The 12,872-nt window shown below is 53.3% G+C and overlaps 1 protein-coding gene across 2 annotated transcripts; it reads right to left on the bottom strand.

Moving 5' to 3' along the window:
* Positions 1–665: 665 nt before the first annotated feature.
* LOC123780046 (C-C chemokine receptor type 1-like) lies at positions 666–7,176 on the bottom strand. Of its 2 annotated transcripts, XM_045778818.2 has the most exons (3): positions 6,840–7,176; positions 6,269–6,360; positions 666–3,215 (listed from the first exon to the last, which is right to left on the bottom strand). In XM_045778818.2, the coding sequence occupies exon 3, from the start codon at positions 3,148–3,150 to the stop codon at positions 2,083–2,085; it is 1,068 nt and encodes a 355-aa protein (XP_045634774.1). In that variant the 5' UTR covers positions 3,151–3,215; positions 6,269–6,360; positions 6,840–7,176; the 3' UTR covers positions 666–2,082. The 2 variants fall into 2 exon arrangements, with proteins under 2 accessions (XP_045634774.1, XP_045634773.1); XM_045778817.2 differs by lacking the exon at positions 6,269–6,360 and having other exon boundaries at positions 6,840–7,175.
* Between the last annotated feature and the right edge of the window lie 5,696 nt (positions 7,177–12,872).

The raw sequence follows: 12,872 nt of genomic DNA, 5'->3' as shown, positions 1-12,872 counted from the left end.
CCCAGGACTCTGAGATCACTCCCTGAGCTGAAGGCAGATGCTTAACAACTGAGCCACCCAGGTGCCCCTAGGCAAATGTTTCTTAATTCCGTTATGCCTTCTTCTTGCCACACTGTAGAGATGAAATGGGAGGTTTACAAATGGAAAGCTGACTCCCCTTGACAACCCAAAGCCTGGATTTGTCTCCATTTTCTGTGTGGAAACAAGGCCAGGGCAGTGTGACTGCCTCCTTCCCAGGAAAAACAGTCCAAACCTTCATGGTACCAGCGTCTTTACACAAAGAAAGCACGCACACATAGTAGGTCCCTGACTGAAGGGGAGGGTGGCTGGATAAAAGCACAATTCTAGGGTCCAAAAAGAGAGGAGCCAGCCCAATGTTGTGGCTATGCTGTAAGATGGGACACCCACTCTCTAAGGGTACTTCTGGCTGATGGATTCCTTCCTCCCCTTTGCTGCCCAGCGCCATGGGCTCCCGCACAGCCCCATCCATTCCACCTGGGGTCTCCCGGCGTCCCTATGTCTGTGTGCCTCACACGGCTCAGAGAACTCAGAGAAGTTGACACTGGTCACCGCTGGATTGAATTGCTTTGTGCAAGCAATAATGGGGAAATGGGTGGAATAAATTAAGGTGTAGCCCTGTTGTGGAATTCAGCGCAGCCTTCGGAAACAGTGCTTTAATATGTTTATTCACCTGGGAAAGTGACCCCAACATATCGCTACTTAAAAATAAAAGCAACAAGAGTACAGTTGAAGTCTGTCTTTGTCATCATTGTAAATACAGGAGAAAACAAACCCCAAACTACAAGAGAATACATAGAAGAGTGCTCAGTCATTGTCTTTGGGTAGTGAGAATTGGGTGCATTGGGTGTTTTCTTTTTCCCTTTGAGTTTTTAAGCTGGTTTTTTTTTTTGTTTGTTATTGGGAAAATTATTTTTAAAGAAATACATATCCTAGGGAAAAGGGAAGAAAGACGTGATGACCGGGAAGTCCCTGGTGAGAGATCAAGTGTTAAGGACATTTAGGGGAAATATGTTTCTTTGAGTTAAGGGTCCTCTCAACCTCCTACATGAAGGTAGGTGAGTCTCCACCTTACCCCCCGCCCTCTCGGCCTCAGACACACACGGTCATTTTTTCTGCAGATGGGTCCAAGGCAACAGTCAGAACTCTGATCGGTAAAACCAGAAGGCTTGGGTGGGGAAGCAGAGCAGGAAAATCGACACTGTCTCCTTTTGCCTGATATTAATTTCTGCAATAAAGCCATCAGAATGTACTCCCACCTCATCCAACTTACAAGGAAGGGAGATTCTGGAAAATATTCATTCAGAAAGAAGAAACTGATAAATGGGAATAATGACTCCCTCCCCTCCGCGGCTATTTCAAGAATCAAACGTGTTATGCCTGCGATCCGTGTCTAGTCTACCGCCTGAATTGTTTGATTTTTGCAAATATAGAAATTCTCGCCAAGGGCTTTCTCCCTTCCACTGCCAAAGGCAGTTCCCCAATCCTATTTCCCACTAAGGCTCCAGTTGTTCCATCACAGAGTTTTCCATTCCTCAGGGTTTCCAAGAGCCTAAACCCTGCAGTGGGGGGTGGGGTGGGGGAGGTGGGGGTGGGAGGAGGCTGTGGGCTCCGGATCGGCTCCCCACTCATAGTGGAGTCAGCAGGAAACCACTACCAAGTTCACTGGTGGTGGGGGCAGGGGGGGTGAGGGGCAGGGGCAGGGACGGGAGGTGGGGGGGCTCTGTGGCTCTGTTTACAAATGTTAATGCTCACGAATCTGAAATCCTGTTTGGGCCCAAGCTCTTCCCTGGCACCCTCCGTCCTAGTCTTCTGGAATGTCCTATTCCGCTCATTCACCTCCTTTCTACCAGGGAGGCAGAAAGCCCTCTTGGAGAGGACCCAGTGGCCCCGGAGTTGATTTAGTCTAGATCACCTTTAAACTTACTGACCCCCACACAGCTGCAATTCCGTACTGTGCCAGGTGTCCGAACCTGGTGGGGAGACCCAACCTGCCTCGGCTTGGGTCAGCGTGCCCGGTGGGTCACCCTTGCTGGGTCCCAGATCGGCCTCCAGCGGCCCGAGTCAGAACCCAGCGGAGAGTTCGTGCTCCGCCGTGGAGGGGGACATGGAGCTGGTCCTCTCGAGCCTGTCGGTGGAGAGGAAGGGGAGCCCTTTCACCAGGCGCACAGACAGCAGCCGGCGGAACAGCTGGCGTAGGTACCTGCGGAACCGCTCCCCGACGAAGGCGTAGATGACGGGGTTGACGCAGCAGTGTGTGTAGGCGATCACCTCCGTCACCTGCATGGCCAGGTCCAGCTGCTTGCTCTGCCTGCACTCATCGGTGAAAAGTCTGTCTTGGAAAGCAGAGACCAACATGGCCAGGTTGTAGGGGGTCCAGAAGAGAAAGAAGACGATCATGATGACGAAGATCAGCCGGACGGCTTTGGCCTTCTTCTCGTTGGGTCGTTTGAGCAGGATCCGTATAATCTCTGTGTAGGAGATGATCATGACCAACAGAGGCAAAACCAGCCCCAATATGTTCAGTTTCAGAGCCTGGAACTGTTTCCAGCCTTTGAGGTTCCCGTGAGGGAAGTGGAGGCTGCAGGTGGTATGGGAGAACTCCCATTGGATCTTGGAAAAGTAGAAGCCTGGGATGGAGGCCAAGATGGCCAGGCCCCAGGCGCCAGCGCTGGAGATGATACCGAAGAAGACAGTCCGGACCTGCAGGGCAAACACGGCATGGACGATGGCCAGGTACCTGTCGATGGTCAGCAGGATGATAAAAAAGATCTCACTGTACAAGCCCGTGTAATAAAGCCCCGAGAGCAACTTACAGGTGCCGTCACTGAAAACCCAGTCATCCTTGAGCTTGTAGTCGATCCAGAAGGGCAGCGTGAAGAGGAAGAGCAGGTCCGAGATGGCCAGGTTCAGGAGGTAAATGCTGGTCATGCTCTTGAGCCTCTTGTATTGCATGAGGACCAGGAGGACCAGGATGTTGCCGACCACGCCAATGATGAACACCAGGGAGTACAAGGGGGGCAGCAGCTGGGCTCCAAAGGCCCTCACCTCTCCCTTCTGGCACGGGGTTATGCCCTCATAGTCATATTCTGTCGTCACATCATAGTCATTTGTAGGGGCTGAGGTTTGCATCCTGGCTTCTTGCACGAGTTGAGGAAAATGGGTTCTGTGTTTACTTTGCCGGGGGAGGCAGTGGGCTGTGGGCGACAAAAAAGGACCAGTGATTATAGGTCTTCAACCACCTGACAACTGTTTACCGAGTACTGACTGTGTACCAGGCCCTGGGATGCAACCTTGAGCAAGGGGGATCCAGGTCCTCTGTGCCCTCGTGGAGCCCGGATTCTAACAGAGGGCGTAGGCAGTAAACAAATGAGCCCGCCCATTGTTAAGTCAATTACGTTGGCACGAAGCGTCGTGAAGGAGAATTCCACGGGTTGCACAGCACAGTGCTCCGAACCAGTGCTGCCCACGGTCTTGGCATTGGACTTGGTGCTAGACAACTCCCCCCGCCCCCAAAGGGGGTGCCACTATTGTTCCCCAGTTTAGAGGTGATGATGCGGGAGTTCGAAGTGGGAAGGACACAAATCTATGTGAATGAGAGCTGGACTTGCTTTTCACGTACGTCCCCGCCTCCAATCACGGAGCAATGAGTATGCATTGTGGGGTCCCCAGAAGGAAGCTGAGAGTCTAAAACTTACACATAGATCTTCGTGGCCATAGGAGCCAAAAGGATTCTTGGCCAGGGATGACGTAGTATGGTGGGGGCACATGAAAATGTGTGATTTTTTTTTTTTTTTTTTAGGGGATGCTACTGTCTGGTCATTCAGTAGGCAGGACCAAGGATGTCCTGTAATGCAAAAATTGTCCTACCCCAAAGGCACATAGTGCTGTCACAGGGAAATTCTAGAAGGCCAGCCCCACCCCTTCGTAGATGAGGACCCTGACGGCACCGGCGTGGGTCAGCTTGGCTCACGCCGTACAGCCCTGATGCAGCACAAGTGGGTCCACAGCTCACTCAGTAGGCCCCCCGTGAGGGCCGTGCGGAGGATTCAGAGGCCAGTACAGTCTGGGAGGAGTGGGGTGACCTGATGGGAAGATGAGGGGATCAGAGGGCTGGGGAAGAGCTCAGAACAGCCTCGAACCATGAGGTGTCATGCAGCAACCGGGAGGTAGCTGGAGTTCTGCTGAGATATGCTCTGAGATATTTTTACCCAGGGTTGCCTTGAAACAAAGAAAAACAAAAAACAACCACTAGATAGCTTGCCTTCGCAGGACTTCCCCAGCCCCCAATTTTCAGCACTCCTTTTCAATCCTTTCCACTTACTACAGACACCTCCCCAAAGGGAGCATGGGCTTTCGGGTAACCTACCAGCGGTGTGACTTTGGATGAGTTAATCTACCTCTCTGAGCCTCAGTTCCTCATCTGTAATGTGAGAAAGTAACACCTTGCAGGGCTACTGTAATGTATGAGAAAAGCCACCCCCTAGTACCCACTGGGCCCTCAGTAAATATTGGGGCTCCTCCTTCCCTACACTGACCCTTCTCTGAGGCCCGTCCCCGGCTCCTATCCTATTCTGGCTGATGTACCCTGCTCCCTCAAGTCCCCCCACGCCGTACAGCCCTGATGCGGCACAAGTGGGTCCTCTCTGTGGTTAATCTGGAAAATGAATTCTGCTTGACAGTGGTGGACCGGGACAGTCCCATCCATGAGAACTGCACTTTGAAATTTTTAGTAGGTTGCCACCAGCCTGAAAAGTAGCCGGTACCTACATCATAATTCCCACCCTGAATCTCAAGTCTCTAGCACTCTTCCTTCTAAATTTCTTTTTTTTTTTTTAAGATTTTATTTATTTATTTGACAGAGGGAGACAGCCAGCGAGAGAGGGAACACAGGCAGGGGGAGTGGGAGAGGAAGAAGCAGGCTTCCAGTGGAGGAGCCTGATGTGGGGCTCGATCCCAGAATGCCGGGATCATGCCCTGAGCCGAAGGCAGACGCTTAACGACTGAGCCACCCAGGTGCCCCTCTTCCTTCTAAATTTCTTAATGAATGTTTCCTTCCTACAAAATTCACATTTCCGCGGTGGCCATTGGAAAATAAGGCACATGGGGTGGGGGGGACAGTGTCGTACACTCTGGCTGGGGGACTGTCATTTCCAGTCAAATCCATCCCTATGGCTGACTCCTCCAGCTCTGGACTTGCCTCTACCCGACCAGCCCTCCTTCTGGAGAAACCCAGGCTGGCAGTCACTTAACCAAGCTGTGTGGACAATTTCTGATTTCTACTGTTGTTGCCGGATACGGACAGGTCGGCTGGGCAGACAGCACTTTTGGGCGGGCTGGCAGGTTTATGGAAGAAGCTCCGAGCAGCTTGGAAACACAAAGAGCACCTGATGCAAGACTGCGCCCAGGAGTCCAGTTTCTGGGGAATTTTGGCAAAGGTGAAGGCAAAATGAGTCAGTGTTGCTCATGCCATTTGAACAGAGAATCACCTTCAGCAGCCCCCTCCCCCCATCCACCTCCAACTGCATTTGCTGTTTTCCCAACCTGCCAGGCACCGCGCAACAACGCTGGGAGAGAGATGGCCTGGCGTGGGGCCGTGGAGGGAGACAGAAGGACCCTGTGTCCACCTAGCCCCTCTGGGGTCTGCGGCAAAGTCTGCCCCAAGGCCATTGCGCAGCAGTCAGCTGGATCCTCTAGCCTGGGAGTTGGTGAAGTTTTTGAGCAGAGAAAGGGCAGTCTGCAGTGGTAACACACCCGAGCCTGGTGGTGTGCAGGGGCTGGCTTATCCTGGTTCATAAAAACCAATCATGTGCATCTCTCCCCAATTCTGCATCGGGGGCTTGGTAGCTTGAAATCAACCAGGGTGAGGATATACACACCACAGAAATCCACAAACACTAGAAATCAGGGCTCCCCCCCCCCCGGGAGAGCCAATTGTTAAACATTTAGGGGCCCTGCACTCCCCACAGTCTGCATAGCCTAGAGCTGTCCTTCTAGTCGGAGTGGGGACTCAAGGGTCAGGGAGTGGTACACAGCCTGGTGAAAACCTGTGCAAACTTCGGAGAGTTTCTAACTCTGAAACTCTGGGCAACTCCGGAGTTTATGGAGGAATAGTTGAAATAGTTACCTCCAAGTAGCCGCCAGGCCCCTCTCTCTTCAGAACAAATTCTGACCTGCCTCTTCGTTAGTAGAATAGAATGGATGAATCTCAAGAGGACATGTCCCTGCCTCTGGGAGGGTAAAATCCTACCTCCTCCAAAGACAAATCAGCAGTCCTGATTGTGAGGCTCCTTGGTTCTAGTCTTCTCAAAGACCTGGTCCAGTATCAAATCATCCTGGCATCTGCAATGTGTTTCTAATTAATATTTCCCTTTTGCTACAATTTCTTCATTCACCGTGTTTGGTTTTTGTTTACACAGGGCAGTTTGGCAAGTGATTTCCTCTCGAATGGTTTTTCACAGAGATCCTCTTGTTTCCTCACTGACTTTAGAAAGGCTGATTTTCTCCATCAGTCACCAACAACCAATCATTCAGGAAAGCTTTCCTTTTTTAGCAAAAAACCCCATTTTACATCTGAGCACCCAGTCTTAGAAATTCACCCCTTGTCAGTATTGCTATATAATTAATTGTCTTATAGATGTATCAATGGGCTACTTAAGCATTTGCTTGGCACTCGAAGAACTCCTCACCTTTGAGGAGACAGGACAGGTAAAGAATGTCCCGCAACACGAGGACCACAGTCCCACCTGGTTGCATGCATGTCTGCGAGCCACATTGCCCTCACTGTAACTGACAAGACAGAAAAGACAAGTGCCACTTACACTGGTCCCTAGGGATTTGGTCCACGAAGTCTTTGTTTCTGGAGCTTTTAGAATCTTTATGAAGTCAAGGTTCAACGTCCTGATCGAGCAGGAAGTCCTCAGCTTCCTGTGTGATGATTGAGGACTCCAGGGTTCACAGTCTTTCAGAATGACAAGAAAGGGACAAAGTTCTTCTTTTTGTATCTGGTTGGGTGTCCGCGAGTGGCCACGGACACCCGCCAGTGGCTGTTCCTCGAGGCTGGGTTTGCTCGAAGGATTTTCTCCGCTCACTCAGCTGTGCTTCTCCCTGGGGAGCTCTGCCTTAAGGGGACTGGGTTGGGTGGGGTTGGGTGGAGTTGAGCGGGGGAGAGGTGGTATGAGGCGTTTCCAGAATTTGTGAAGCAATCGAAGGCTGAGATTATGCGTGTGTGTTGAGGGTTGAGGGAGGGCGGGGCATGGAGGGCTCGTGGTCAGTGAGTAGCCTTTTTTTCTTAAAGCTTGCAAATGGAAGGGTTTAAACCAGAACCCAGGATCCTGTTCCTCAAAATGAGCTGGCCGATAGCCCAAGAGAGGTGGCCGTTTCTCTTTGGCGCCCCCTAGGTCCTTCACCTCTGACTGTTTGCTGTCCCTCTCTGCACCCCATTCTCTGCTGCACCAAACCCCACTAACCAGTTTCACCTCAAGGACCCTCCAGCCCGGAGGGAGCCCAGGTGTCTAGGTTGGGTTTCGGCCATTCCTTTCTGATCCCAGCTTCCTGTTTCATGAGATGGTCCAACCAGGGGCCATGGCCAAATCCCAGCTCTGTCCTGGAGACAAGGGCAGGGAACTACGCCTCGATAAATCTTGGCTCCCCCTGCATCAAATGAGAATGCAGGATCATAGCAGGACGCCCAAGGTCAGCTTGTAGGTGAAGAGTGTCACAGAGCGCCTGGCCCCAGGGAAGGTGTCTGATGAAGGATGCTTCCTGGATTCTCCCCACGGCGGCCAGCACCTGCTCTACGGCTGTGCTTGCGTCCCCCTCGTGTTCCACTCCTTTCCCTAACATGGGACCCTGTAGCCCTCTTCACAGATAGTGCAAAGCTCTGTTTCAGAAAGGAATGTCCATGTGCTTTGAAAATGTCACTTGTCCCTTCAAGGCTGTTTCCTCATCCATAAAATGAAGCCTTTAGACAAGGTCTTCAAAGGCACATTCCATGAGTCTTCTGGGGTCGGGTCTCCCCTCTTTGGCTGCCTGTCCACAGAGAGATGGGGGAAGAGGGAGGCCAAAGGCCACCAGACTGACAAAGAGTGATACAGGCCTAAGAACGTGCTGCCTTTGCGCGGAGAGCAGGGCACGAGGGGAGCGCTGTGATGAGCCTGGCAGATCCGACAGTCCTGCGTCACAACCTGGGTCCACCTCTCGGTAACTTTGGGTGGATTATTTATGCTTTTGATGGTCTCTTTCCTCTTCAGTAAAACCAGGCTAATACGACTAACGTTATAGAGGGTTAAATGAAGATACAGACATGCCTATGAATGAATGATTGGTGGAGGGCTTGAGACCTTATCGATGCCTGTCTTAATTTGGGTTCCCCGTTAGGTGCAAACCCTGGGCAGAATGCAGATGCAGGGGATGCCAGGAAGGACTGTGGGGGAGGGGGAAGTGGGCCAGGGAAGGGAATGTGACCATGAGGGGACCATTGTAGAAGCCAAGTGACACCCGGGGCTACTGGGGAGCTCAGAGAGCCCCCCAGACTCACCCCCACTGTGGGGCCAGAGGTGAGGAGACTGGGCACATATCTATCAAATCTCTACCTGCACCACTGGCGGGCGGTTGCTTCTCTCTGGCTTGTGTTACTGAATATCATCCCCAGGAGCTCCCTCTCCTCCAGCACACAGGGCTGGCCATTCAGGCAGTGGCCGTAGCCCTAGACGTAGGGGGGACAGGTGGAAGTATCAGTAAGGTGCACGCCCCAAGATTCTAACCTTGACCTCGTCTAGGTCTCTGATGCCTTCATTGGGCACCCCCTTAATTTGTGTCAACCCCTGACCTAGCATGCTGATCTTCTTCCTTCCTCTCGCACACTTCCATTGTGTGGAATTTTGACATCTGATGCTGGCCGCTCTTTTCCCGTCTCAACCTCAACATCCCAGAAGTCTCATGTTCTGTTTAGCCAAGACAGGGCAAGGCCAGGCTCCTGGACTGCGTGGAGACTGGTTCTCATGGAGGCTCACCTTTCAGGTTCAAATGCTATGCCCATAGGTGAATTTCCAAGATGGAATGGCAGCGCCAGGACCACGGAGCTCTCTCTGCTGCCCAATGTGTCATCTTCTCTCCCCTCTGTTCTGCTTGGCTGCCCTGTTGTGCTGGGTCATGTCCCAACGTCAGTGAGGGTGTTGGGCACACCCATGACCCTTCTCGTCCTGCTTGGGTCATCTAAGACGCCACCTCCTCCCTGAAGCCTTCCCACACTGCAGCAAAAAGTCATCCAGGAGGGGCAGATGCTGGAGCTCTGAGAGTTTTAAGTATTTTGGGGGGGTGGTGGAGGTCCCTTTATTTACACCTAATGGTGTATGTTGGATACTTCTTCTTTTTTTTTTTAAGATTTTATTTATTTGACAGAGATAGAGACAGCCAGCGAGAGAGGGAACACATGCAGGGGGAGTGGGAGAGGAAGAAGCAAGCTCATAGCAGAGGAGCCTGATGTGGGGCTCTATCCCATAACGTCGGGATCACGCCCTGAGCCAAAGGCAGACGCTTAACTGCTGTGCCACCCGGGCGCCCCAATATGTTGGATACTTCTGACAATAAGAAGCAAGGCAGTCCACTCAAAACAGCTCAAAAATTTTTAAAAAAGAATAGAAACTGTTCTCTTCTAACAAACCTAGATCTTCACTCTGATTTGTTATTAGTCTCTAATAGTCTCGTAATAATTGTCGATGATTTCACAATCCACACGGGTCTCCATCTGCAGCCCGACACCCTCACACTCAGGGGCTAAACATTACAATGATATTGTGGTGTGAATCTGTGGGTCGCACGGGTGTCCCTGTGTGGCAGTGGGAGCTGGTGCTCAATGGGGGTGCCCCAGTTTTCCATGCGGCCTCCCGTCCTCCCCTGGCCACATCGCTTCCTTGCGGGGGCGGGGGAGGGGGTCTCAGGCATAAGCAGAGACTGAGGACGGTCTTCGGGAATAGCGTCAGAAGTCACCTGACGTCCCCTCAGCTGCAGCCCGTCAGTCACAGCCAGTCACAGAGCCCTGCTGCAACCAAGGACTGTTTTAGCTGGCGCCGTCGAGTCACGCTATAGAAGGCCCTGTGCCCCAGGGCAGAAGGGTCTGGAAGCCCTATTTTACCCTCCACTGAAAGGCAGGTTTCCCTTGAGCTCCTCCCCCCAAGGCCACCGTGTTCCACGTTCCCCAGCCGCTCAGCCCCGAGATCCTAACTCCTGGGTCTCACCATCACCCCATCCACGGCCCTTCATACCTCAGTTCCCCGCACGCCAGCCTCTGACCCCGCTCCCATCTTTCCTCCCTCCTGCCACTCGGCACCGGTGGTTCCTGGACCCGTGGGTTGTCAGCTTTCCACAGACCGTCCTCCTGCTCCTGCCCTTGCTGTCCCTCATTATAGTCCCCCCCTAACCTACGCCCTCCCTCCCTTCCTGGGCTCCTTTCTGACCTTGTGCTGTCCGCCCAGCAAAATCTAGCCCCCAGGGCAGAGCCAGCTCCGCACCCACACCCACAAAGTTGATCGTGGCTGGAGGGAACCCGGCAGGCATCTTGCCCAGAACCATTAAAGGAATGAGGGCCCCACAAGAGGTCCACGGTAACCCGTGGGCAGCGTGGGGGCGCTAGAGTGCCGCTCCACGCGTCTTTCCGAGGTGCTCAGACCAGGACAGGGCTGCTGGCGTCACCTCCACGCATCGTGACCTCTACCAGAAAACAGGGCTGCCTCTTCCTTTTGTCGATTTGTAAGAAAAAGGAAGCTCTGAAGAGCTCTGTGAGAAAACAGCCACTGGAGAGGTTGAGTCTCTCCAGCGCCACCAGGGGCAGCCCCCCACCACGCGCCCCTCGGCCTGTCCCGGGCAGGGCCTGGGTGAAGGCCACAGGAGGGAGAGCAGCTCCTCGCTGTTCTGCCACAGGGCGATGCTTAGCAGGAAGCAGACAGTGGAGGGCAGGGTTTGCAAGCTTAGAGCCAACCAACAACAGGGAAGGAAGAGCCGGAGATCCCCACCCAGCCTCCTTCCTCTCCCCCTCCCGCTCACCGGACAGCCAGGTCTCGGGGGGTGGTCGAGAGCCCCCGGAGCCTGGCCACTGGGCCTGCAGAAGCTGCTGACCAGACCACGGCAGGCCGCCCCCGAGAACTGAGTAGTAACTCACTGTCGGAATGCAGGGGGTGTGAAGAAGGCGGTCATAACCCTCCGTACCTCCGATCGAGGTGTGTGTACCTGTTGCCTCTTCCATCTCGTCTGAAAGCTGACCCCATGGTGGGCTCCTGCGGGCACCGATCCCCTCCCACTTCATCCATCCCACACCCATGACATGCCCTCTGTCTCTGTCTTGCCCGGGGCAGTCACAGGCCCCAGGTGAGTGAGGCAGGGCCTGGAACTCGTGTTCACTCCAGGGGAGGTCCATGGGCCTGGCAGCATCAGCATCACGTGACAGCTGGTTGAGAACAAGGATTCTCAGACCCCACCCCGGAAGCTGCCAAATCAGAATCCCCAAGAGCAGGGTTTGGACCCAGGAAGCTGGAAGCCCTCCAGGGCGTCTTATGTATGCTGCAGTTCGAGACTCGTTGCTAGACACTTGCTGATTAATGTGTGATGGCAGGACCTGAACGCGCATGTGAAAATGCAGACCACAGGCCCACTGAAGGAGAAACTGTGTTTTCACCAGATCCCCCCGGGGATTCATTTGCACCTTACGGTGTGAGACACCCTGGTTCTAGAACGTCACCGTCCAGTGGGATATGTGTGTCAGGTTGAAGAGATGCCCAGAGGAAGGTGGGTGGCGTCAAAAGCATCCCGCAGAGACGTTTCCCCCTAGTCCAGGCTAGAGAGATGAGTCTGTCGGAGAACCAGGGACAGGAGATGGGTGAAGGATGGCCCTCAAGGTGTAGACGCTCGGTAAACATTGGGTGACTGCTCGTCGCACAGAAGGAGCCCACTAGCTGGGCTGCCCAGATAGACAAGACTTACGAGCCCCACCCTGAGGCTTCATGGGGACGCCCTGGGTCCTGACCTCACATCTGGTCCCTATGCCGTGTTGGTGAGCTTGAGGAAGGATGTCATGCCTACCCATTGCTGGCAGGAGTAGAAATCGGGTCCCCCTCCAGGGAGGGCTGTTGGGCCATGTCTATCAGAAATCAAATGTGTGCATCTTTCCATCTAATTCCACTTGTAGGAATTTATCTTACAAATATTTACACCGATGGCAGAAGACACAGGTGACAAGGATGTTCCCTGGGTTGTGGGGTTGGTGAAGAAATATTGTGCAGACTTCTGTGTTGGTACAAAATGCCCCCAGGCTGGAGGCACCGAGCGAAGGCCGTGTGCAGGACTCTGCCTGCAGGGGAGACGCTGCTGGTGCAGGCTCCCCGTGTCTGGAAGGAAGCACAACGGACGCCTGGTTCGTATTCCTGGTCTCTGGCGAGGGAAACGGGACGGGGGAGAAAAGCAGCTTAGTTTTCACTGTGTGTTCTTTTCTTTTCTTTTCTTTTCTTTTTAAGATTTTATTTATTTGACAGAGAGATAGAGACAGCCAGCGAGAGAGGGAACACAAGCAGGGGGAGTGGGAGAGGAAGAAGCAGGCTCCTAGCGGAGGAGCCTGATGTGGGGCTCGATCCCATAACGCCGGGATCACGCCCTGAGCCGAAGGCAGCCGCTTAACGACTGAGCCACCCAGGTGTCCCCACTGTGTGTTATTTTCTACCTCTTGGCTTGCATCTGTCTGGCAGTTCTCCAAAGGTGCTCCAAAGACCCCTAGGCGTCTCCCAAACCCATCCAAGGTGCCTCTAACACCTTTTCCTCTTCCAACTATGCAGCTGTGTGTGGAAGGTTTTCCTTCACAGGCTTCG

This window comes from Ursus americanus, chromosome 14 (genome assembly GCF_024610735.1).
Source record: "Ursus americanus isolate L20-20 chromosome 14, mUrsAme1.1.p, whole genome shotgun sequence".
NCBI lineage: Eukaryota > Metazoa > Chordata > Mammalia > Carnivora > Ursidae > Ursus > Ursus americanus.
This window is presented reverse-complemented; position numbering and strand designations above follow the sequence as displayed.